Genomic DNA, 27044 nt, shown 5'->3' on the forward strand with positions numbered 1-27044 from the left:
TGTGGTTTTGCATGGAGAGAAAATGAAGACAAGGGGCCATTTTCCTGGGTGGACCTAACAAAGCCCTCTTGGAACACATATCCAGTCCAACTTGTATTTTTCTTTCAATGCATTTCCCTAAGTTTGTGATTATGTCTTATTATCATTATTTTTTTTGGGGGGGGGGGGTTCAGTCATGGGGCTTAAACTCAGGACCTGGGCACTGAGCTTTTGTGTTCAAGACTAGCACTCTACCATTTGAGCCACAGCTCCAGTTCTGGTTTTTGGTGGTTATTTGGTGACAACAGTCTCACAGACTTTCCTTCCCAGGCTGGCTTTGGACCACAATCCTCAGCTCTCAGCCTTCTGAGTAACTAGGATTACAGGTGTGAGCCACTGCCACCTGACTATGATTATGTTTCTATTGATGTTCTGTCAATTGTTTGTAGATGGGGAGAATCAAGGGGTCCTACATCGTGTCTCCCTATCTCCCACCAACTGCCAAGTACCCAGTACCACATCTGCACAATGGGTGCCCAAGAAACACTTGCTAAAGGCAGGAGGAAATGAGTGCAGGCAACCAGTCTGGGCTCTGGCCACAGCTTGGTAGTTAGACCTTCGTGGAATGGATGATCTCTGGACCAGTCCACCTGGGGCTTCCAGTCTGGTGGGGCAAGTTGAGTCTTCGCAACTCCTTGGAGATCTCTAGGAAGGTTTTGCCTTTGGTCTCAGGGAGGAACAAGCCTGTGTAGACAGCCCCACAGATACAGACACAGACGAAAGGAACATAGACGAAGTGGGACAAGCCTTCCTGTGGGTTAAAAGAGAAACCAAGACCTGGGTGTGACACTCCCCCCCCCCCCCGGAGTCCTTGATGTCAGGCCCAAGACAGGTGGATTATAAGCAGGGACTTGTCCCCTTGGTTCACCTAAGCTTCCCTCCCCCACAGCCTTCCCGGAGAGAAGCCTCCCTTGAGGCCTCACAATGACCAAACCTGAAGCGGAGCCCCCATTTCAGGGAGAGGCAGACCTACCATGATGAATGGGAAGGCCAGCCCAACCAGGAAGAGCATGGTCCACATGAGCGCCCCATAGATCATATAGGCGGCAGGCCTGGCCTTCTGATCAAACAGCTCTGTGGCCAGGATTCCTGTTACTCCAGCTGTAAGAAGTGAGGAGAGGGCTGCCAGCCAGGGCTCCTGGACTTACTTCTCTTTTACTGGCCCAAGTTAGTTCACATGGGGACCTTGAGTATTCTCCTCCAGTTACTGATTCCAGAAGCCTCAGCACAGGAGAGCTCCAGGGTCCCCAGAGAACCTTATATTCACATCCACCCATCATTCATCCAGATATCCATCATTCCTGCAACCAGGCCCAGAGTGCTCTGGGTTTACTCACCAGGACCAATGCCAAAACTGAGGATGAAGGCAAAGATGCAGGACATGGCCAGGTAGGGCATCCAGGGGAAGAAACTCTACACAAATGGGATAGGGCTGAGGTAGAAACAGGCCTGGCCCAGCCATTCCCTCACCCTACCCCAGGGTACCTACCTGCAGGCACAAGGCAGCTGTGAAGACACTCCCCCAGCAGGTCATCAGGCAGTATCCTGTCATCAGGAGCACCCGCCGCCCAACCCTCTCGATCACCACACACTGCAAGAGAAAAGCAGCCACTCAGGAATGACCTACACACCAGGCCATGGTTTGGGGTCAGGCAATGGGGAAGGGGCCTTGATGAGGAAGCTGGGGACCAAGAGATAGCAATTTCATTAACTTCTCAATGACCTGGTCAATCAGTTACTCTATTTCACGGGGTGATCTCATTTCAAAAAGGTGATATGAGTGTACCCCCCCCCCAAAAGAACAACAACTCAGTAGGTGTTTGGTAAATGCTCAACCAACGACTCATATTTTGAACAGCGTAGACAGGGGTGGAAAATGGCCTACTGCAAAGGACTGTAATCCTAGGAGCATCAGCAACCTAAAGATCCCTTCCCAGCAGGGTTGGCAGAGAGGGGGACCCAGATTCAGACTCACACTAACAAAAGCTGTTAGCAGCTCGCAGCTCCCAGTCCCGATGATGGTGTACTGGACAGTCTCCTCCGGCACTCCTGCCTCCCGGAACACAGAGGAGGCATAGGCATACACCTGATATTGGACCCAGAGATGTATCAGTTCTGAGACACCGGTCTCTTCAACCTCCCATGGCTCCCAGCTACTTCAGTCCAACAAGACCAGGATGTAGGGCAGGGCAAAAGTCTCACCGAATCGTTCCCACAAAGCTCCATAGCACTGCCCAGCACCAAGAGGCTGGTCACCTGCCTCCGCAGGGTGGGATCCTGGAAGAGTCCCCACGGGCTCTGTGCATGATGGCCGCAGCAGGCAGCACGCTCCTCCTCCAGCTCTTCCAGCTCCCCGGTCACGTCTGCTGTGCCCCGCAGGCGTTTCAGGGCTGAGATGGAGGAAAGGGGTGCTCCTCTTTGATTCTTCAGTGAAACCCTTCATTCCCACCCTCCTATCTCTCTCTCTCTCTCTCTCTCTCTCTCTCTCTCTCTCTCTCTCTCTCTCTCTCGACACATAGAGCATTCACATCCCTTGAAAAAGAAAGTTCTACTACATCTAAAACCTTTTGTGTTCTGTGTCCCCAACTTTCTACAGGCAGGAAGCAGGCTGAGAAATGTGCTTGATCACCAAAAGCATTTTCCAATGCCGTGTTAAGGAAGGCCTTAGAAAACCATAAATAACCAGAGGGTCCCTCCTGGGGGGCGGAGCCAGGGCTTGGATATTCCTTAGTCAGGGAGACCTGGCATGGTGTTCCCAGGGTCAGTATAGAACTGTACTAGATCAATGAATGACTTGTCTCTGTCATCTTCTGTGAAATTACATGGTTTATTCTGCTTACATCATCTCACATTCACCACTGTATGCTAAGCTTGGGGAGAGGAAAGACCTGTCTTTTTAAACTCAAGGTCTCTGGATCAAGTAGGTACAGATTTGATGTGACCGCAGGACTTCAGGATGGATGCCATGACTAGAAACACAGTTTGCACAGGCAGAGACATCCATACCACAATGGTGAAGAAGACATTCCTCAGCCCTGGTCCTCACTCCTTCCTCAATCTATACCTCTTGCTATGGGAGAAGATGCGCCATCAATATTTTCCAACCTCTTGGCTTTGGGTTTGTCAGCATGGTTCCCTTTGGCCAGTTGGACATGAGGGGGCTAAAGGTTTACAAAATCCCTGTGCCTCCAGGTTTGCTTTCTTGTGTCTCAGCACTACCTAGGTTAACCCACTGGAACTATGAGCAAGAGGATTCATGAGTAGAGCTGAACTGTTACACAATCCAGATCAATCTTGATTAACCATAATTCCTGACACCATGAGCCAGCTCAGCTGAGAGCAGAATTGTGCAAGTGGACCAATCAATGAGGAAAATATGTGGTAAATGATTGCTATTTTAAGCCAGAGACTTTTTTTTTGCCAGTCCTTGGGCTTGGGATTCAGGGCCTGAGCACTGTCCCTGGCTTCTTTTTGCTCAAGGCTAGCACTCTACCACTTGAGCCACAGCGCTACTTCTGGCCTTTTCTGTTTATGTGGTGCTGAGGAATCAAACCCAGGGCTTCATGCAAGCACTCTACTGCTAAGCCACATTCCCAGCCCCAGAGACTTTTTTTTTTCCTAATTGTTCTTTGGTAATCCTTATTGTAGCCATGTTAACTGGTAGGACAATCATCACCCAGGTGGCATTGAGCAGGAGAGGCTTACAGTGGTGTTTCACCCTGAATATGCTTGTGGCTCTTTCTCTGTTACCATTCTAGGTTCCCTGGATAGAAGGGGTTAGGCTCATTCATCTCACTGCAATACAATTTAGGACATCTCCTTGATAAAGAGTTTTTTTTTTTTTTTTTTTTTTTTTTGCCAGTCCTGGGCCTTGGACTCAGGGCCTGAGCACTGTCCCTGGCTTCTTCCCGCTCAAGGCTAGCACTCTGCCACTTGAGCCACAGCGCCGCTTCTGGCCGTTTTCTGTATATGTGGTGCTGGGGAATCGAACCTAGGGCCTCGTGTATCCGAGGCAGGCACTCTTGCCGCTAGGCTATATCCCCAGCCCCTTGATAAAGAGTTTTGAAGGCATGTTATGCACTGATTGTGAAGTTGAAGCACAAAGAGAAAGATAACACCAAAACAGAAAGACAGCTAACAATATGGGAAAGTATCTTTACCAGCACAGCAACAGACAAAGGCCTAATATCTGTCATCTACAGAGAACTAAAAAAACTAAGCCCCTCCAAGCCCAATAAACCAATTAGGAAATGGGCAAAGGAGCTAAAGAGACACTTCACAAGAGAAGAAATAAAAATGGCAAAGAAACATATGAGGAAATGTTCAATATCCCTGGTAGTAAAGGAAATGCAAATAAAAACAACCCTGAGATACCACCTCACCCCAGTTAGAATGGCCTATACTCTGAACTCAGGAAACAACAAATGCTGGAGGGGGTGCAGGGAAAGAGGAACCCTTCTCCATTGTTGGTGGGAGTGCAAATTAGTACAACCACTTTGGAGAACAGTATGGAGGTTTCTCAAAAAGCTCAATATAGACCTACCCCATGACCCAGCCATACCACTCCTAGGCATCTATCCTAAACAGCAAGTCCCAAGATATCAAAAAGACATTTGTACTTCCATGTTTATCGTGGCACAATTCACAATAGCCAAAATATGGAAACAACCCAGATGCCCCTCCACAGATGAATGGATCCAAAAAATATGGTACCTATACACAATGGAATACTATATAGCGATTAGGAATGGTGAAATATTGGTATTCACAGGGAAATGGTCAGAACTGGAACAAATAATGTTGAGCGAGACAAGCCTAGAACACAGAAAACAAAGGGGCATGATCTCCCTGATATATGACTGTTAAGAAAGGGAGATGGAGGGCTGGGGATATAGCCTAGTGGCAAGAGTGCCTGCCTCGGATACACGAGGCCCTAGGTTCGATTCCCCAGCACCACATATACAGAAAACGGCCAGAAGCGGCGCTGTGGCTCAAGTGGCAGAGTGCTAGCCTTGAGCGGGAAGAAGCCAGGGACAGTGCTCAGGCCCTGAGTCCAAGGCCCAGGACTGGCCAAAAAAAAAAAAAAAAAAGAAAGGGAGATGGAGAGACACTAGAGACCAGGTCTGTGAAACCAAAAACTGCTTGTCAAATAGTATTTCCCACAGGATTGGGGGAGCGACCCAACAGTATGTAACTAAAACCAAACAACTACTCAACATATAAAGGTTAAAAATTGACCTCTCAGGGGAATACAATAGCTCAAAAGCTATGTATGTACGTTCATATAAGACTATTGTCGACATACTGTCTAATGTCGACATTACATTTAAAGCCCTAGGCAAATTTTCTTGGGCCTGGCCACGTGGCTACTGTATATGTTCTTGATATATTGTATATTGTATATATGTCTACCTGACCTAGAGAAGGGAAAGGAAAACAGGGCGTAAGATATCACAAGAAATGTACACACTGCCCTACTATGTAACTGGCACAACACCTTGTCAAAAAAAATTGTGTTCAATTAATAAATAAATTAAATTTAAAAAAAAAAAAGGAGTTTAGGGACAGCACGTAGGGTAGGCCCAAAGTTCAAGCCTCAGGACAGGAAAAAAAAAATCAAATAAAAGGATGCAGTTTCCTAATGTAAACATAAAAAAAAGAGAGAAAGATAAGCTGTCCCTAATGAAACTCAAGAAATGAGCCTATATGCTCTAGTGAGAAGCTTCCGTGGATCAAGGGTGGTCTGGGACCTGACAGGACCTACCTGCCAGGCAGGCATCAGTGTCGCCACAGTCAATAAGTAGGTATCGTGGGCTCTCAGGCAGCAGGGGTAGAGTGGTGAACTGTAGCAGCCCAGGTACCAGGCAACTGGCCAGCAGCAGAGGCCAGGCCTGCTGTCCACCCAGGAACTCCCTGGGGAGTCAGAAGACAGCATAAGCCAGATAATCTGTCACAGATCTGTCCACCCTCTCCCTTCTCCCTTACTTGCCTGCTAACCTTCTTCCATGGCATTGCATTGCCCATTGCCTCTGCCTATCAAGCTATGGATGTGAACATCTCCTGAGTCCCCTCCACCCAGGTAGGAACCAAGAGTGGACAGTGCCCTTGTCCTACATCAAACCTAGCAACTCTTCTCCCAAGAGTCTAGGTTCTGCTCTCTTCCCTCCCCGCTGTCCTGCCATGCCTGGGTGACGATTATGTACTCCCCGTTCAAAGCCAAAATCTTCTCTGCTCCCTGCTCTGGAGAGGATGACAAAAAAGGGAATCACACTGAGGTGTGATTAACCAACATCCGTGTGTGTGTGTGTGTGTGTGTGTGTGTGTGTGTGTGTGTGTATAGAATACATGGGGATGTGTTCAGGGCTTCAGTGCCTTCTGTGCAAAGAAGCCCCAAGTAAGTCTACTTAGTGAGTAGGTGAGAGATTTGGCTGAACAGTGGCTTCTGTTGGCTGCCCTGAAACCAGTGAAAGCATAGAAGAAAAGCTTACCTGAGTCCAACCACCTGCCCCATCACAATGCCCAGGGCTGTAAAGATGGCAGAACTCATGGCCACCGCTCCTCGAAGCTCCTTAGGGGCGCTCTCCCCCAGGTACATGGGCTGAATGCCCATGCTCACACCTGAACACACACACAGAAAAGACTCCTCAGCTAGCAGGAGGGATGCACACACACGCACTGTCTTCCCAGGCTCACTCAGCATTGCCGGGGGCTTTACGACAACAGGGCTTCTGGGATAGACTTCTGGGATCAGCTTCTACCTGCTCACCCCCAGCCCCACAGGCTCATGGGATCTTTCTAGGTGTGAAGATTTCTACAACACTTTGAACACTGAGTGTCCCCCAGAGGTCTATTTGTAGTGCTATTGAGAGGTGCTGTGGGTTTTTCTTTCTTTTTTTTTTTTTTTTTCCTCTTTTATTGCTGGTCCTACAGATTGAGCTCTGGGCTGAGGCACTGTCCCTGAGCTTCTGTTGATACCACTTGAGTCACAGCACTACTTCCAGCTTTTTCTGAGTAGTTTATTGGAGATAAGAGTCTCAGGGTCTTTCTGTGAGATAGGCTGGCTTCAAACCACGATCCTCGGATCTCAGCCTCCTGAGTAGCTAGGAATACAGGCGCCAGCCACCAGTGCCTGGCTGTTTCTGTGGATCTTTAGGAGGTGTGGTCTTATGGGATGTCCTTACATCATTGGGGACATGACCATACAAAGAACTGTGGAACCCTACAGTCTCTTCCTCTTCCTCTTTGCTCCTGGGCTTATGAACAGGGTTATTTCTTCCACACGCATCTTCTGTAATGTTACCCACATCTAAAGCAAAGGGGCCACTCCACCTTGACTAGAGCATTCAGAACCAGCATCTATAAATATGCTTTTCTCTTCATACATTAATTGCTTCCGATAGTTCACTGCAGTGATGGAAAAAGCAATACAGCCTCTGAGGGGTAGGTGGTGGGAAGAGAAAGGAGAGAGCATGGCCTGGATTCGCACCCTGTGCTTTCCTTGATTGCTACTGTAAGTCTTCATCTTACCCCCAGCCTTCCCAGGAATACACCCAGAACCTATACAGCCAGTGGGATGGCGCCCCTACTGCCCTCTGCACATGGTAACAAGTGACAAAAAATCTAGGAGGCCACATATCTGAGCACCACACACCTGAGAATAGTGCAGGGAATGAGAAGCTCAGGCCCCTCCTTGGGCTGGGATCAGGAACCATCTCCCATCAACATCTGGCTCCCTCTCCACATGTTGGGTAGCAAGAGCTGAGAGGCAGGAGGCTGCACTGATGGTCAAGGAGACTTGGGGGTATCTTGCTCTTCCTCCCAGCATCTAGGTAAGGATTGTGTTTTTCCCTGTGTACTCAGGGCATGGCAAAGTATGACCTGGTTTGTTTCCCCTAGATGGTGGGCTGTTTTTTGTGGTTGTTTTGTTTTGTTTGCCAGTCCTGAGGCTAGAACTCAGTGCCTGGGCACTGTCCCTGAGCTTCTTTTGCTCAAGGCTAATGCTTTACCAAATGAGGCCTAGCGCCACTTGCAGCATTTTCTGAGTAGTTTATTGGAGATAAGAGTCTCACAGGCTTTTCTCCCGGGATGGATTTAAACCAAAATCCTCAGATCTCAGCCTCCAGAGTAGCTAGGACTACAGGAGTGAGCCACCAGTGCCTGGCTAGTAGGCTGTTTTTAGTGACTCATTTACAATGGATAGAGTGTAGACAAACAAGTGGTACATGAAAAATACAAACTAATGGTATAAAAAGACAGAGCTTCTCTTTGCTCTGCCTCTTTCCCTCCCCTTCTCCCTCTCTACTTACTCTAGAGAAAGCTAGCTGCCATAAAGCCCCATGGAAACCAAGCAGAGAGACCTGCGGTCTCCTGCTAACCTTATGTTAGGAACTACAGGAAGAAGAACTGTCTATCCCCAGTCACAGCTTCTGATGATGGCAGCCCTACCTGCACAGCTTGAGCACACCCTCATGACAGACCTCAAGCCAGAGCCACCTGGTTAACACATTCTTGGGCCCTTGTGAAATGTAGGTTGTTTTAAGGCTTTGAATGGGAGGGTTTGTAATCAACTAGACAATTATATAGACTGTAGAAATAGCAGGAACTCAAGACATGACTTCATAATTATAAAAAAATTCACCTAAAAACAAGTGAGTACACTCAAAAATTCACTTCTCTCACACAATGAACCCCCAAAAACAGGGAGCCCCTAACATATTCTTTTATCCATTGGCTGCCAGAAAATTCATACTTAGACTGTTGCTTTCACATATGACTTACTGTTAATGTAAGTCTGGGGACTTTTTCCCTCGTGTGTGTGTGTGTGTGTGTGTGTGTGTGTTTGCACATGATTCTGGGGCTTGAACTACGGACCTTGGTACTGTTCCTTTAGCTTATTCATTCAAGGCTGGCACATTACCATTTAAGACACATATCTACTTCTAGCTTTTTTCTAGTTAGTTGAAAACAACAGTCTCATACTTTCCTACCTGGCTAGTTTCAAACTATGAGCCTCAGATTTCAGCATCCTGAGTAGCTAGGGGGATTACAAGCGTGAGCCACCGGTACCTCGCTTCCCTCATTCTTGCACAACTTTTTTTCACCTTCCTGTCTCTTCTGTAAATGTCTATATTTATATGACTCTTTTAAGATACATCATAATTTAATCAAATTAAAGCAAATGGGTATGAGTGAACGATAAGTTAATGAATAAAGAGGGGGGAAGAAGAGGAGAAAGAAATGGAATTAATGACAGAATCAGAACAGAGAGGCACGGTGAAGCACCTGCATTGACTCCCATGAGCAGTCGTCCCAGCATGATCATCTCCCAGGAGCGTGCTTTGCGGCTGAAGCCGAACATGATGGCTGCAGCCACCACAAAGATGTTATTCACTAGGAGGGACTTCTTCCTTAGGAGAAGTGAACACAAACAAGAGAGGCTCTGGATAAGTCATGAGGGGGACCATGTCCTCCAGGCATAGTGGTGTGTGTGTGTGGGTGTGGGTGTGCGCGCGCGCATGTGCTGAAGCACACATGCAGGAGTGTGCATGTGTGCTTCGACTATTTCAAGAAAAGTAACCTAATGAATCAAATGTCCACTAGGTGGTGCACCTGAACTCACTTGTATATCTTGAGTATATGCTCCCATTCTCCTCCCCAGAGTACCCCCAACTTATTTTCTGGCTGCATACCATCATGAAATTACAGCATTTTATTTCTTGCTTGCTTTTTATCCCTCAAATTAACCATTGCTCCTATACCAAACTCCTCTGAAAAATGAAGAAACTAATATGGAATTTCTCAGACTCAAAACCTACACAAAGTGCACACATGGAAAGCCAACAGTTCCCTTATTGTACACAGACACTTCTCAGAACCTTCAGGAAGGCTAAATGTTCCAACGTCTTAGCCAATTGACAAGGAGGGGACATGGAAAATGTTGCCTGTGCCGCCATGGTTAAATACCAGCTCCTCATAGCTCAGAACAGCTGGAACTGGGTCACCAAAAAGAGCTTCTTGTATTTGCAGAAAAACAAAACTGATCTTCCCAAAGTCATCACCACATCAGCAAAGGGATATGAGCCAAAGCTTAGGTCTCTTGAGCCTATGGTACAGAAAATGACAGTAGAGCCAGGTACCCATGGCTCACACCTGTATTCCTGGCTACTCAGGAGGCTGAGATCTAAGGATAGCAGCTCATAGCCAGCCTGGGCAGGAAAGTTTCTTATCTCTAATTAATCAGCACCAAAAAGCCAGAAATCGAGTTTTGGCTCAAGTAGCAGAGTGCAAGCCTTGAGCAAAAAAGCTCAAGGACAGCATCTACGACCTGAATTCAAACCCAGAACCAGCACACACACACACACACACACACACACACACACACACACACACAGAGAGAGAGAGAGAGAGAGAGAGAGACAGAGAGACAGAGAGAAAGAGAGAGAGACAGAGAGAGACAGAGAGAAAGAGAGAGAGAGACAGAGAGAGACAGAGACAGAGAATATGAGAATCCAGTCTCAGGTATTTTCTTTTTTTTCTTTCCAGTCCTGGGCCTTGACTCAGGGCCTGAGCACTGTCCCTGGCTTCTTTTTGCTCAAGGCTAACACTCTGCCACTTGAGCCACAGCGCCACTTCTGGCCATTTTCTATATATGTGGTGCTGAAGAATTGAACCCAGGGCTTCATGTATACGAGGTCAGGTATTTTCTTATAGCAACATAATAACTGAAAACTATAAGCATATACTATACTGGGTATAGTAACCTGACACATTTATCAGGAAATTTGAAAAACAGGCAGCTGTGAATGGAATATAAGAGATAGTCACTAATAGGTTCAAAGATGTCTGCCTCTTGACTCAGATATCTAAGAAATTGTTATGGTTTGAATATGAAGTGTGCCCCGTAAGCCTGTGTTGAGTCCTTGATATCTAACTAGAAGCACTAGTATGGAAAGTTGTAGGAACTTTAGGAGTGGGACCTAGTTTGAGAAAGAGGGAGCATGCATTTGAAGGCTGTATCTTGAGAGCATTTTCTCTCTTTCTTTTTCTCCTCTTCTCCCCTTTTCTGGCCCTGGCCACTAAGATGAGAGTTTTTCTGTTCTACCACATTCTTCTCACCATGATAGATTAAAACCTTGAAAATCAGGAGCCAAATAAATCCTTAAGTTGTTTGCATCAGTTGTTTCGTCATTGTGGGGGAATAAACAGCAGATTGTGGACATTAGGTGGCCTTGTACTTGTAATGAGCTAGAGACAATTTGACAGTCTTCGGCTGGAGTTGAGCATGCCTGGCTGCAAACCATTCCTGAATAGAAGCTGAAGTTTCCTGTGAGTAGCTCAATCAGTAAGGCTCAAAAAGAGATTAAATACAGACAGAACTTTATAGTATGTGTGTGTGTGCGCGCGCGCAAATGTGCATGCACGCACGCACACATGCCAGTACTGAGGCTTAAACCCAAGGCCTCATGCTCTTACTTTTTTGCTCAATCTATCACTTGAGCCACAACTCCACTTCTGACTTTTTGTTGGTTAGTTGGAGATAAGAGTCTCTAATTGCCTGGTCTGGCTTAACTTTAGCCCTCAGATCTCAGCCTCCTGAATAGCTAGGATTACAGGCATGAGCCACTAGCATCTGGCTACAGACAGAATTTTGAGCATGAAATGTTGTCCCTTTTTCAAAGGGTTTAGTTAGATCAAATCTTAGACGAAGTAAGATTTGAAGACTAGTTCCAAAGAAGTGTAAGGAAAAGGTAAATAGATGGATCACTCAGAGTTGGCCCAGAACCTGAAAAATAGATATGTCTACATTTCTCTTTCAATCACTGCAGAAAAGCCTCTTCATTGATATGATAACCCTCTCTGTGTCATAGTATTCAGCTATCTTTCTAAGCCAAGAAAGTTTGCTCAGTTGGATTATAAAGAAGCCAGAATAAGCCAGGCGCCAGTGGCTCACACCTATAATCTTAGCTACTCAGGAGACTGTGATCTGAGAATCCCTATTTGAAGCCAGCTGAGCCAGAAAAGTCTGTGAGGTTCTTCTTTGCAATTAACCAGTTGCTAGGATTACAGACACGAGTCACTGGCACCTGAGTTTGGATTCTGGCTCTTAACAAAGACGTTGGAGACAGAATGTAGCTAAAGCTGAGTACGCTGAAGTCCCTCTCCCTAGAAGAACCCCCTCTATAGAAACCTCAGTGCTTTCTTGTCATGTCCTCCTCAAGGACCGGCTTTAAGAACTTCCTTAAGTACGTTATCCAAAAGGAAATGTTGTCTTTGCCTGACTTATGTAACTGTAACCCATCTGTTAATAACATTTTCAAATAAAAATAAAAAAGAACTTCTTTCCATTGTGTGATCTGCCTAATATGCTTTCAGATATTATTGTTGTTGTTGTTATTAGTCATGGGGCTTGAACTCTGGGCCTGGGTACTGTCCCTGAGCTCTTTTGCTCAAGGCTAGCACTCTACCACTTTAAGCCACAGTGCCATTTCCAGTTTTCTGATGGTTAATTGGAGACAAGAGTCTTACAGACTGCCCCATCCTATTTGGCTTTGAACCACAATCCTCAGAGCTCAACCTCCTGAGTAGCTAGGATTATAGGCATGTGCCAAGAGCACCTGGCATCATTATGGTTTTTATGATGTTAATAAGAATTAGTTTCTGTTGTTCTCAACCCAAGAACGACATTATATTCATGGAGGGAAAGTGAGACCCAGAGAGAAACACTTGCTTAAGGTCAAATATGGACCTAGAAAGTAGAAGTTCTATGTCATTGCCCAGAACTCTCTCCTCTACTAAGTGTCCTTGAAAATATGACTCTTGGTAGGACAAGTGGATCCAAAAAAATGTGGTACCTATATACAATGGAATTTTATACAACCACTAGAAAGAATAAAATAATGTCATTTGAAGGGAAATGGGTGGAACTAGAATAAATCATGTTAAGTGAGTAAGTAAGCCAAGATAGAGAGACAAATGGCACATGTTCTCCCTGACATGTGGAAATTAGATCTAAAATGAACTGACATATGACAAATTACACAGGATTCTGGAAACACACACACTGACACCAAATGAGGATACTCTTAGGAGACAATCACAAAGGTGCGATACCTAAGCATCTTTTCATATTTATATAAAATAATATGCATACTGAAATGAACTCCAAGACATAGAACAAACTTTTTTTTTTTTTTTTTTTTTTGGCCAGTCCTGGGCCTTGGACTCAGGGCCTGAGCACTGTCCCTGGCTTCTTCCCGCTCAAGGCTAGCACTCTGCCACTTGAGCCACAGCGCCACTTCTGGCCGTTTTCTGTATATGTGGTGCTGGGGAATCGAACCTAGGGCCTCGTGTATCCGAGGCAGGCACTCTTGCCACTAGGCTATATCCCCAGCCCATAGAACAAACTTTTTATTTTATTTTATTTTTTTGGCTAGTCCTGGGCCTTGGATTCAGGGCCTGAGCACTGTCCCTGGCTTCTCTTTGTTCAAGGCTAGCACTCTGCCACTTGAGCCACAGCGCCACTTCTGGCCGTTTTCTATATATGTGGTGCTGGGGAATTGAACCCAGGGCTTCATGTATACGAGGCAAGCACTCTTGCCACTGGGCCATATTCCCAGCCCCCAAACTTTTTTTTCAGTTTTTGATGAATCTGTCTTCTTTACCTTACATATGGTATATTCATGTGTATATCTTCGGGGGTGGGAGGGCACAGAACTTGAGGGGAAAAGGATATAAATGTGCAGCAGTGGAGCTTACTGGACATTGACGAAAATGAGCTATATAACTCATAGTGGAGACAGGAGGGAGGGACTGAGAGAGAATGAGGGAACAGATGACACTGTATAAAAGGAAATGTACTCATTACCTGACTCATGTAATTATAACCCCTTTATACATCAGCTCTACAATAACAAAGTAAATTTTAAAAAATATGACTCTTGGAGTGAGTCAATAAGACAGCCGAGGAATTGACATGGGCCTAATGTTTGCTATATTCCTTAGCTTGCAGGCTGAATGCCCACAACAAAGGGCATTCAGGGAGCACACAGAAAGTACTTACCTTCCTAGCCTGATGGCCATGAGTCCTGCAAGCAGTGCTCCTAAGAGGCCCCCCAGAGGGTACAGAGACACGATGAGAGACCACACAAGTAGAATCAGGTGGTCAGGCTGTGGCTTGCCACTTCTTGCCTGCCAGGTTTCATTGATGAATTCCTGAATGTACTGTGGACAGAGATGCCAGTTACTCTCCTGGGGAGGGGAATGGGTAATTGTGTTGGGTAAGTGGGATGGTGCTGGACAATATAGGCCTTCCTCTCACATGTAGGGAAGGGTGATAAGACCACAGCACCCCTAAATCTATATTACTATTATGGGCTGAAGTTCTTAGAAGTAATGATCTGTAATAAAGATCCCCAGACTGCTTGGTGTTGGCCAACTAGAACATCCTGATTATAGAAGGATGGAATGTTCTAGGCCAGTTGCCCAAATTATCTTAGGCTATCCTTAGCCCCTTTGAAGGGTCATTTATTGTCAGCCTCTATATCTGATCTTGGTTTCCATAAAACAATTGGGATGCATCAGTAATCCTGACATACCTCAAGCCTCCACCAATTTGAAAGCTAAGAATGCCATAAAGACAATATACACACACAATAGGTTTTCTTGATTTGTTACAGCCCACCTACCTGATGACACCATGATATTCTCTTCTGTGACCATAAAAATTTGTGTAACCTTTTTCATTGTAAACCATGTCATTAGGTACTCACTATTTTGCTCATTGTTAAAGACTGGGGATTAGGCTCTGAGAGATGAAATGACTTGCCCACGGCCTCAGGTACAGGGCTGGGCTCAGTAAACATGGAAATGGGCCAGCCCAGTGTTGGTTCTGATGACTCAAAAAATGCCTCAGATGCAGATCAGGAGAAATGACACAGGAACAAAATGGCCAATACTTCCTCTCAGTGGAAAAAGGATTGGAGCAACAACTGTGTCGTGGATCCTTGGGGGATGAAATCTAAGTTACTTTGTTATCTAGGTTAAAACGATGAAGGCAAAGGCAGATGGAGAGATCTGGTCCCCAAAAAGTCTTAGATTTGAGGTGGATGAATCTGTCTTTATTCCTTTAGGCATCGAGGAGAAATGCAGAATGTTTCTGGGCAAGAGTGTGCCTTAGAAACCCGGAGGGATCAAGAAGAGGAAAGGCTGGCTGCGTGTTGGTGGCTTATTCCTGTAAATCAAGAGACTGAGATTTGAGAATCTTGGTTCCAGCGCAGGAAGACAAATCTTGAAATTCTTATCTCCAACTAACCGGAGTGGTGGGGGGGTGGGGGTAGCGGAAGCTCTGAGTGGAGGTGTGGCTCAAGTGGTAGAGTGACAGCCTTGATTGTATAGATTCCATGAGTGGGGAAAATTAAGTATAAGAACACAAGGCCCTCTACCTAGCAGGCATGAGACCTTGAGTTTAAACTCTCATATTTCAAAATGAAAAGGCATAACCAAAAGGGTCCTATTGGATTTACACAAGTCATCTTTGTTTTTACATTTGATACTTTGCTACTAAATTACAGTTACCAAGAAATTCCAATGCTATCAAAAAATTCCAGGGCTTCTACACTGGTAACAAAAGTTAGGGACAAAATAAGCTGTTATAGTTGATACTAGTGTCAGAAGGGACAAGTGTGAGGAACCAAAAATCAGTGTTCTACAATTATTTGTCCATGTTCTAGAAAGTTCTATGAACTCCTTCTCCTACTCTAAAATACTATCAACCTCAATTATAAAATAACTGAAACTCTTAAATATATCCACCTAATTTTGGCTGTCTATACCTGTATGCATATATATGTATGTAATGTATGTATGTGAGAAATAGGTGTACATAGCAATTTTGAAAATTACTTTTTTCCAAAAAAAAAGCAAATTGACTTTATTGTTTTTTCTGATTATAAAAGCATTTATGCTCTTTATTGAAGTAATAGGAACAATAAAGTAGCAGTTGGTACTACTTAAAAAACAAAAAAGAACACAAGGCACTGAGTTCAAGCCCTTAGTACCAACCCACATGTGCTTGAGTCCTCATGTGCATGCCCCACCTTCCCAAGGGACCAAGCCTGACTCCCTATCATTGGGTAGAAGGTGGAGTCATGTAAGGTCAGGGATGCGGCAGGACATAGGATGAAGAGCTCTGCTGAAGCATCCAGAGGCCTGTAGAGCATGCCAGTGTGAACACTACTAAGTGTACACTGAGGGGAAGCCCCACAGTGGGAAGCTACTGACTCCCCTCCAGGACCCATTCAGACAGTGAGAACAGGCACAGAATGTTCATACCAAGGTCGGGGCATTGATGATGGAGAGACTGTATCCAAACTGAAAAGTTCCACCGATGCCAGCTGCACAGATGGTCAGGAGCAGCACCCTGCTCTGAATGGGAGGAGACAGAGGAAGACTCAGAGTGACCTGTAACACCCTCCCCGACCCTCCCTGGGCAAGATCTACCAGTCACAGTATCGCAATTGATCTGTACCAGTCCACAGTGTTTCCACTTTATACCCAAGTCACCAAGGTCACATGGCAGGCAGACAGCAAGGGAATACAAGCCTTCTGCTCTGAATCAGGATTGTCTCTAACTTTGCCTCCCCCTTTCCCTGCCACCATTTTCCTGAGAGAAAGAAATTCCTGGCCCTCTTTTCTGGGCTGCACATGGATGTGTCTGTTGTAGTTTAGGAGACAAATCCTCTGAGTTAGAAATCCAGTGGAGTAAAGTTGTGATTCTGGCAGCACAGGAGCCCCCAAGACCCAGTGACTTTTGCCAGGGAAACATTCTTGACCAACATTTCTGGGCTATAGGACTCTGGGCTGAGCCTCCTCTTACCTCCCACCAGCCTGGTCTCCAATGAGGTGAAGAAAAGGGACTGCATGTACCTGGGTGCCAGCAGCTCACACCTGTAATCCTAGACCCTCAGGAGGCTGAGATCTGAGCATCGGACTTCAAAGCTGCCCTGGGCAGGGAAGCCCGTGAGACTCTTATCACCAGCAAATTCCCCAAAAGCTAGAAGTGGAGATGTGGCTCAGTGGTAGAGTACCAGCCTTAAGCAAAAAAGCTAGGCAAGAGTTCGAAGCCCTGAGGAAGGAAGGAAGGAAGGAAGGAAGGAAGGAAGGAAGGAAGGAAGGAAGGAAGGGAGGGAGGGAGGGAGGGAGGGAGGGAGGGAGGGAGGGAGGCAAGGAGGGAGGGAAAAGCAAAAGAAAGGAGAGGAACAGAGAGGAAAAAAGAGAAGGGCACACCTTGCCTCTCCATGTGCAGAACCTTGGAGGGCATGTTGAGCAGTGAACAGACAGCCACAGATGGGTGGGGGTGCCTGGCACCCTGGGCCAGTTCTGCTCTGACTCCCCCGTACTCTCAGAGTCACATCTTTGCCTGGACTTGGAGAGAGTAATGCCTATCTCTGGACAGGATATGAAGGATACTTGTTACAATAAAAAACAGCTTTCCATGCTAGGGCAAACTCCATTAGAAATGGGGAGAAGACTTCCCAAAGTACTCAGTCAAGAGTACTCAGAGCTCTGATGTTCTATTTCATTTAATTGTCTCTTTTTAATGTTTTTATTGTTATTATAAAGGTGATGTACAGGGGGGTTACAGTTACATAAGTCCTTTCCCTCACACTCTCCCAGGTTTTCCCTCTCATCCCTACAGTTTTTTTTCAAGGATTCACAATGTTATGTTCATGTTTCCCCCTGGTTTTAAATTACATTATGACATGCTCAGAGCTGGAGGTAGAGCTCAGTAGTGAAGCTCTCACCTAATGTGTATTGGGAGGGCTTGCTCCAGTGCGTGCGCACGTGTGTGTGTGTACACACAGACACAGACACAGAGAACTATGCTCATCGTGGTGGGTTTTCTTATGTTTGATTTCATAGGTGGTGATGGGCCATACTGCAGCTCCAAGGGTGCCCCCATGAAGATGGGGATGAGAGTTCCCCTAAGACAGCATAAGTGCAGAAAGCAGTTCTGAGCCCACATGGCAGGAGATGGCAAGTCTCCAAGGCCACAGGAAATGATTTAGTTCAATGAGAGTTTGCAGGCAGATCACCGAGAACCACTATTGATCAAGGTCAGTATTCAAGCCAGCCCTGAGTTCAAGCCCCAAAATAAATACAGCACAAAAATAAATAAGTAGATAGATAAACATTCAAATATGTTTGATGATGGTGATAACCCAGTGTACCAATATTTACAACCCCTATTATGGGCAATACATCTACTGTTCTTGGTGCTTTGGCTGTAACAGTGAATGAGACAAAACCTTAGGGCACTTCCATTCCATCGAGGGTACACAAGCTATGGGAAAATGAGCGAGCTGGTGCTAGGAAGACATAAAATGGGAAAGGGGGAGAGGGAGTTTGGACAGGATAGTGTTTTACACGGGGTGACCAGGAAGTAGGAAGGTGATATTTGAATAAAGACTTGAAGGAGATTTAGGAACATGCCATACATCTAGCTGATGGAAGCCAGTCCAGACTGGAGGGAACCCACTGATGTGGGCAACTTGCGTTTTCTTTTTGCTCCCATTAATTGAATGTGACAGGATCCAGGTCAGAAAAGGAGCAGGGAGGGTCAGATGCGGTCACAAGAGGGAGTGAGCAGTTAGGAACCAGAGTGCTAAGACAGCTACAGTGTGGGACTCGTATATCCGTATATCCTCCTGGAGGACCTGAGGGGGCTGTGGGATGCACACGGGGGAGGCGCTCCTGATTGAGCAACCTCACTGGCCCACAGGCCATCGCTGGGCAGGAACATTTGCTTACAATTTCTTGAGCCATTGTACATACAAACACGAGATAGTTGTGTAGCTGGGTACCCGTGGCCCTCGGGAGACTGAGCTCTGAAGATCAAGATTTGAAGCCAGCTGTGGCAGGAGAGCCTGTGAGACCCATCTCCAAGTATCCAGCAAAATGCCCAAGTGGAGCTGGGAGTGAGGTAATGGGATGCCAGCCTTCAGTGAAAAGCTAGGGGAGAGTGCCCAGGCCCTGAGTCCAAGCCCCAGTACACACACACACACACACACACACACACACACACACACACACACACATTGGCTTTGCACATTCGCCACTGTTAAGGTTTCAAGCATGGCTGCAACCTCTCACGCAGGCCCACAATTTCTCATCAGAAATGCCTGGCCTGGATACATTTTGAATTCTAGAACTTTCCAACTGGTAGGAGGGCGTCTTCCCTGGAAGAGAGACCTGCAAGGGGGGGGAGGCGGGCATGAACCCTTAGCCTCCTCTACCCCACAGCAGACAGGGATAGGAAAGCAGCCTGAGTAGGGTGAGAGCGCCAAGTGCAGCACAAGCGCAGTGGGCATTCGGGAGGCGTGCCACAAGTAGAGGCTGTGACTGATGCGCAAGCGCAGTGGTCACGGCGGCGATGGGAAAGGGCCGAGAGCTAGCGCGACGCTTAGCCGGCGGCCTTGGTGATTCAGACGCCAGCGCACCAGCGCACACACGCAAAAATCTAGCCAGCCGGCCGAGCCCCCAAGCGCATGCGCACGCGCACCGCGAGCCATTCCCGCGGTTCACCTGAGTCCTCGGCCTTAAGGGTTGCTCAGCCTCATCTTCCATGCCGCCGTTTCCGCAGCGCGGAGGCTGGAAAGCCACTCACTCCTTACTCCCGCCGGCGGAGCCCGGGGCACATGTCTGTAGACCGGGAGGGAGCCCCGGGGTGAGTGCGATCCCCCACCCCGCGGGTTCCAGCACGCCCCGCCCGGGCGCGCTCCCGAGGCCCCGCCCGACGTCCCCTGACCGCGTCTCCGCGGGCCCTGCCCGGCTCCAGCTCTCACCTCCGCCGCCACCCTCGGGATCCACCTGGGGCCCTGGGCTCTCGTCCACCCAGCACCCCCGGGTGCCCGTGTCCCGGTCTCTCCCGGAAGAGGGGCGGCCTCCGGAGGGACTCGGGCTAACCCACCAGTCTCCGGAGCGGCCGGGTCCATAGGCCCTGGGTGGAGTCGGCCGGCGCGCTCGCCAGGGCAGAGCCACACACCCTGGCGGGAGGGCGGGGTTGTTTTAAGAAAACAATATATATTTTTTTAATTCTTCAGGACTTCTCAGGCCCTGCGTGAAACCTGGAGACTGGACAAAGGTTAAGATGCCTTTTGTGGTAGAAGAAACCGGACTGTTGGCGACCTTTCAAGTCACCTGACCGAAGCATGATACAGCACCGTAGGCCTGAAAGTCTTTATTGCCTGATACTTGGGTTCCGTTGGATTCCTTTTTTTTTTTCTTTTAATACTTTATATAAATACCATACTTATGAGTTAATTAATTTTGTGCCGGTCCTGAGGCTTAAACGTAGGGCCTGGGCGCTGTCCCTTGGGCTTTTTGTGCTCAGGCTGGCTGTCTACCTTTTTTTTTTTTTTTTTTTTTTTGGCCACAGATCCACTTCTGGCTTTTTTGGTGGTTAATTGGAAATGAGAGTCTCATGGACTTCCCCCATGCATGCTGGCAGTGAACCTCGATTCTCAGAGCTCAGCCTCTTGAGTAGCTGGTGCAAGCCACCAGTGCTCAGCTTAAATTTATTTTTAATTAATTTGTTTTCTTATTTTGGTAGTAGCTATCAAACCTTGGCTTTGAATGCTAGGCAAATAAATGCTCTCTCACTCAACTACAGACATAATTCCCCCCCCCCAAAAAAAGAAATCACCATGCATTTTAAAGAAAAAAACACAGCAAACAAAATAATAGCACTTGTCATAAATGGGTATTTTATTACATGCTTTTTCCACATCTGCCTTTTTTTTCCTCCAGTACTAGGACTTGAACTCATGACCTAGCTTTTTTTGCTCAAGGTTTTGTGCTACCACTTGAGCCACAGCTCTACTTCTGGCTTTTTGATGGTTAGTTGTAGATAAGGGTCTTGTGTACATTCCTCCCCAGCCTGGTTTCAAATCACATCTCAGCCTCCTAAGTAGTTAGGGTTATGGGTGTGAGCCACTGGTGTCTAGCTTTTTTCTGCATCTCTTGAAATAAGTCATTTCAATAAGTGTTTTAATTAGATTAAGAGATCAATTATATCAGACTTTCTCACTGTGAGTATCCTTAAATTCTTGGGGTATATACAACTTGTCCATGATATTGTTACTGTGGTTACCAATACATGGTTTGGGCTGCATATATTTCATTTAGAAAATTTGTTTTTTCTTTCCAGACAGCCACTACCATTTCTCCCTTTATTAAGGGGGCATGATAGACTAATAAATTGTATTAGGACAACTGGTGTGGGCAAAAATAAACTAGACCACTGGCTCCATCCACAAAAATTATTCCAGGTATGTACAAACCTAATGTGAGACGCAAACAAATACTTTAGGAAAAAATACAGACTTTTTTCAACTAAAGTATAAGAATAAACCATATAGTTTTCTTATGTAGATTTGGCCTCATTAAAATTTTAAAAATCAAAAGACATCATAAGGGGCTGGGAATATGGCCTAGTGGTAAAGTGCTCGCCTCGTATGCATGAAGCCCTGGTTCGATTCCTCAGCACCACATATATACAAAAAGGCCAGAAGTGGCGCTGTGGCTCAAGTGGTAGAGTGCCAGCCTTGAGCAAAGAAGAAGCCAGGGACAGTGCTCAGGCCCTGAGTTCAAGCCTCAGGACTAGCAAAAAAAAAAAAAGACATCATAAGAAAGATGAAGCTAAAAGCTACTAAGGAGCAGAAGTATATAACTAAAAAAGTATTAGTATTTAGAATTAGTATTAGAACACAAAGAATTCCTGGGTTGGACCACTTGGCTTGAGTGATAAAGTGCCTGTCTCACTAGTGCAAGCTTCTTGAGTTCAAATCCTAGTTCCACCAAAATCACTAAACCAAGCCAAACAAACAAAAAACCTGTAAAACAAAACAAAGGAACTACACGTATACACCAAATAATTCCTGCATAGTTTGGTGGTAACCTGTAACTCCAGCTCTCTGGATGCTAAGACAGGAGGATCACAGCTTTGAAGCCAATCTATGCTACATAGCCAAAGCCAAGTCTCAGAAACAAAAAATAATTCCTAAGAAGTGCCAAGAAAAAACCATGGAGATAGGATATACATGACAGAAGTGATGGGAAAAAATAATGAAAATATGTTGCTATGGCTTGAATATAGTTTATTTCCTAAGGTTAAGTGTGCTGGAAGCTTGATTTCAAGTGTGGCAGTAGGGAAATAGTAGAACCTGTGACACATGTGGCTCATGCCTGTAATCCTAGCTAACAGGAAGCTGAAATCTGAGGATCGTGGTTGAAAGCCAGCCCGGGCAGCAAAGTCCACGAGACCCCACGACCAACAAAACAAAAACAAAAGAAGCTAGTTTTGTCCTGGCAAACATGAACTAGGTGTTTAACTTAGAGTGAAGTGTGAGTCATAGCGTTATTCACAGCACTCTAGTATTCACGTTTGCCCCTGTGCAACTCTAGGTGCTGATACTTAGACCACACAACAAGCACAGGTGAGAGCTAGTCCTCTTCTCCAGAGGACACCTCTGAGACTTTGGAAGGTCAAGCATGTGAGCTATGACATGCCTGAAAATGTAAGCTGCTTTTCAGATGGCCAAATCTGACATGGCCGACCCTCCCTGATTGAGGGCAGGGGGAGCCTGGCTGGCCTCACACCAGCTAAAGAGTATATACCAAGAACTCCAGACTTCCAACTTTTTGCTTCCTACATCTGATCCTTGCCGTTTCCTAGGTGAGTTGTGAACAGCAGCCAGCCCGCTGCTCATGACCCTTCCTGCACTTAGGGCCCCTTCTCTACTGAAGGGGAAGTAGGCCCAGGGTAGGCAGGGACCTGCCCCTAGTATGTTTTGAGACCCTATTTCTGGGTTGTGGAAGGAAGCTTACACTAAAAAAAAGTCTATCCAGAGCAAGGCACCGGTGATTCACACCTGGCTACTCAGGAAGCTGAGATCTGGAGGACCCAGCAGACAAGTCCTCCAGACCCCATCTCCACAATCACCAGTGAAAAGCTGGGCTGGAGGCATAGCTCATGTGGTAGAGTGCCAGTTAAGTTTAAGCAAACCAGGTGAGTGTGAGGCCCTGACTTCAAGCAGTGGTTACAGGCCCCCAAAAAGTCAATGTAGTGAAACTGATTGGCAATAATGACACTCACTGGGAGCCCACCTGCACCACTGCAGGGGACCACCAGGATCTGGAGACTTCTACCTGATGTGAGGGGTGTCCCTGGGATGGGGTGAATCTCGGTGATGTCACCTGGCAGAATCCTGGGGACCCATTTAGCCCATAGGGGACTCTGTGTGTCTTGGTGACAGCCTGCTTGGATTTCCCTGGCACCACAGACTTACTCTGGTCACCAGGGGGCGACAGAGTCTGGACTCTGCAGAGTCAGCCCTGCTGAGCTGGGCACCCTCCAGAACACAAAGGAGGCCCCCACTGTGTGCCCCGGGTGGGGTGGCACTGCTGTGTGTGTGTGTCCTGCCTCTCAGCCATGATCCCTGTCCTCCCCTAGCTGCCGTGCCAGGTTACTGTCAGACCTGTGCCAGAGCTAAAAGAGACAGGATCTGGGCAGCCACCCTACATTTGAAGTCAGGGCTGCTCAGGCTGGACCCCAAGACCCCTGAAGTGTCCCCCATGTCTCAGCTAGCGGGTGAGTGATAGGTGGTCTTCATAGCAGATTAGAAGGCTGAGTGGTTACCTAGCACCTCATCATTTGTGCTAAGCAGCTCCTGCCTCAGTTTCATCAGCTGTCGTTGGACTCCTGCTGTGGTCTGGAGGAAGTGCTACAGAATGGTGTCCCTGTGATTCAAGAGTGGTCAGGACTCTACCTCTCCCACCCCCACCCCCCCAGCCTTCCCTAATGCTCCTCTTAGTCTGTCTTCTGAGGGGCCTGAGATTGAAGATCAGGAATTCAGGCACCCAGGTAGCAGGTCATGAGGGCAGCAGAGGGAGATCGTTAACTACTGCAGCCAATTGCAGGCCTGGCTGCAGCCTCCATCCACGGGGCCCTTATAGTTTGGTAGGGACGTCCTTTCCCCCAGCCACTTTGCCCGTCTATCAAACGGGGACATTTGTAACAGGCTCACAGCACAGATGCTCCTACGTGTACCGGATGCACGTGTGTCACATATTACTGGGTCCTTTCTTGATCCCCTCCACTTGTCCCACACCGCTGGACATGGGGGTGGGGGCAGGGGGTTGCAGGTTAGCTGGACATCCGAGTTAGGTGGGGGATGTGGGTGCTCAGGCTCCTGTAAACGCAGCTCTAAATCATGCTTCACTGTCCTCCCCGGAGCTGGCATTCATTCACTCAGGTTCTGGATCTCATTTTCAACTTAATGGTTTTTAAAAAAAGAGCAAAGAAAACAAACCCAACCCTCCAACCCACTGAGGTGGCGTCTCCTGACCATCCTTTGATATTTGAGGACTGAACAATGGGGTTGATGGTGGAGGGGAGATTTGAAATGATCTTAATTAGAAGGAAAGAATGTTCTCTCCTTTGTGGTGGGCTGTTCTAAAAATACAGTGGTGCCCACATCTGGAGGGAAGAGCAGGGGCTCAGGGAATGAGGATGGTGGTTAGGCCGACCGTCTGTTTGAAGCAGCTGACGCCTGCATTCCTGGGGTGGGGGTTGTCTCCTCTCAGCAGGGTCCCCTGAAAGGTGGGAGGGGGGGTGGGGGGAGTCAAAGTAGCCAGTCCCTTGTGGCTGGGCCACCTGCTGCAGGTTTGAGATTGGAAGCCAGTCTCTCTCTAACCCTGGCCACTTAATGCAAGTCCTCCCAACACCCCAGCCTCCGTTTCCACTGTTTTACATAGGGATAAGTAAGGGCCAACCTAGTTAGTACATACTGGTTCTTTATTAAAGTAGTTGTACAAAAGAGTTGTTGTTAAAGCAGTTTATGAACCAATGCATCTTGATCAGTGTCACCTTTCACACACACTAGTTCTTTACCTGCCCTGCCCCCAGCTGATTGAGGTTCAGTGACATAGGCACTGGCCAAGGATGGGAGTTTTCAATTCTTATTCTATGCATTTTCTGCTTGGGAGTGGTTTTCAGCTTCTATGAAATTATTTGTCTTACTTGTGTTCTCCTCAATAAGTATTCACTGGTTAGAAGTGTGGCTCAACTGTTAGAGCACCAACTTTGCAAGCACAAGGCCCTGAGTTCAAACTCTAGTACTGCATGAACAAATTAAATTTAACGGGGTGCCAGTGGTTCACACACCTCTAATCCTAGCTACTCAGGAAATTAAGATCTGAGAGTCTCCATTTGAAGCCAACCTGGGCAGAGAAATCCAGGAGACTCTTATCTCCAATTAACCAGAAAAAAAACCTAAAAGTGGGGCTATGGCTCAAGAGGTAGAGTACCAGATTTGAGTGACAATAACTCAAGGCCCTGAACTCAAACCCCGGTACTGGTACATACACAAACAATTTTAGCTGGGCACTCATGCCTCACATCTGTAATCCTAGCTACTATGGAGGATCTCAGTTCTAAACCAGGCTGGGAAGGAAAGTCCAGAAGACTCTATCTCTATTTAAGCAGTAAAACATGGAACTGGGGTGTGGCTCAAGTGGTACAGCACCAATCTCGCAAGCAAGCATAATGAGTATGAGACCCTGGGTTCAAACCCCAGTACTGGTACTAAATATGTCAGCAAATAAATAAATAAAATAGTCACTTTGGCCCTTAAACTTTTTTTTTTTTGCCAGTCCCGGGGTTTGAACTCAGGGTCTGAGCACTGTCCCTAGCTTCTTTTGCTCAAGGCTAGCACTCTGCCACTTAAGCCACAGCACCACTTTCTATATATGTGGTGCTGAGGGACCGAAGCCCAGGGCTTCATGTATGTGAGGCACGCACTCTACCACTAAGCCATACTCCCAGTCCCTGGCCCTTAATCTTGAGTTTATAATATTGCTTTCCTTTTTTTCCTTTCTTCCTCTTTCCTTTTCCCTCCTTTTCTCCTCTCCCTCTCTCCCCAGCCACTTTTTTTCTGGGCAGATTTCACTGTGAAGCCTAACTTGGCCGGGTCCTAAGTAAAGATTGGTCTTATTGCCTAGGACACCCCAAATGATTCAAATCATCTTCCTCCCTTGGCCTCTTTTTTTTTTTTGGCCAGTCCTGGGCCTTGAATTCAGGGCCTGAGCACTGTCCCTGGCTTCTTTTTGCTCAAGGCTAGCACTCTGCCACTTGAGCCACAGCGCCACTTCTGGCCCTTTTCTGTATATGTGGTGCTGGGGAATCGAACCCAGGGCCTCATGTATACAAGGCAAGCACTCTTGACACTAGGCCATACCCCCAGCCCCCCCTTGGCCTCTTGAATAGGCTCACTGAATAGCTGGAACTATAAGAACTATAAGTGTGAATCACTGTGCCTGGCCTTCATTTTTTTTTTTTTAATTTTCTGTACTAGAATGAAGATATGTAGGTTCTTATCCCAATACACTGGCTGGAGTGTGTGTGTGTGTGTGTGTAAAAAAGGGGGGGAGGGAGAGGAGGAAGAGAGAAGCACCTGGCTGCTGGAGGGGAGGAATCAACCCGCACAGGCTAGGGCAGAGGTGGGGGGCACCCTAGGCCTCTCCTTCTACTGGCCAGAGGCCAATGGTGTATTCTGGGCAGGAGCTGAGAGCCAGCCCTGCTTAAAGATCAGGCCATGGGGCAGTATGTGGGACAAGTGTAGCACAGGGTGACATAGGCTGCCACATAGCCCAGCATCCTGCAGCGCGCCTCCCCCCCCCCCCCCCCCATCCTCATGGGCTTCACATGTGCAGCCCTTGCGGTGCAGGGCCTGAAATCTAGCAGCATACTCTAGTGCCGCGCTGGGGGAACTCCAGTCCTTTGACTGACACAACCAGGCAGATAATCCCCTTCTCCCAAAACAGCCTGCAGCCATCAGCCCAAAATAGCTGAGAGAATGGCAGCCCCCCTCCTCTAGCTCTGGGGGCAGGCAGAGGGGGCATTGACATTCCAGCACAGACCACAGCAGGAAGTGCAAATTACTGGCAAT

The 27044-nt window shown here is 47.1% G+C and overlaps 1 protein-coding gene and 1 long non-coding RNA gene across 4 annotated transcripts; one reads left to right on the forward strand and one right to left on the reverse strand.

The window, feature by feature from the left end:
- LOC125349420 lies at window positions 1-12139 on the forward strand. The gene is made up of 3 exons (XR_007210512.1): window positions 1-133; window positions 8594-8598; window positions 12128-12139. It is a non-coding gene; the product is annotated as an uncharacterized LOC125349420 (long non-coding RNA).
- On the reverse strand, window positions 261-20049 carry Slc2a11 (solute carrier family 2 member 11). Of its 3 annotated transcripts, XM_048343555.1 has the most exons (13): window positions 20006-20049; window positions 19621-19737; window positions 16369-16467; window positions 14099-14259; window positions 9322-9446; window positions 6528-6657; window positions 5804-5952; window positions 2242-2429; window positions 2015-2125; window positions 1529-1630; window positions 1377-1452; window positions 1013-1140; window positions 261-790 (listed from the first exon to the last, which is right to left on the reverse strand). In XM_048343555.1, the coding sequence occupies exons 2-13, from the start codon at window positions 19660-19662 to the stop codon at window positions 590-592; spliced, it is 1512 nt and encodes a 503-aa protein (XP_048199512.1). In that variant the 5' UTR covers window positions 19663-19737; window positions 20006-20049; the 3' UTR covers window positions 261-589. The 3 variants fall into 3 exon arrangements, with proteins under 3 accessions (XP_048199512.1, XP_048199513.1, XP_048199511.1); XM_048343556.1 differs by lacking the exon at window positions 20006-20049 and having other exon boundaries at window positions 1009-1140; window positions 19621-19885; XM_048343554.1 differs by lacking the exon at window positions 20006-20049 and having other exon boundaries at window positions 19621-19873.
- Window positions 20050-27044: the final 6995 nt, after the last annotated feature.

This window comes from Perognathus longimembris, chromosome 3 (genome assembly GCF_023159225.1).
Source record: "Perognathus longimembris pacificus isolate PPM17 chromosome 3, ASM2315922v1, whole genome shotgun sequence".
Taxonomy (NCBI): Eukaryota; Metazoa; Chordata; class Mammalia; order Rodentia; family Heteromyidae; genus Perognathus; species Perognathus longimembris.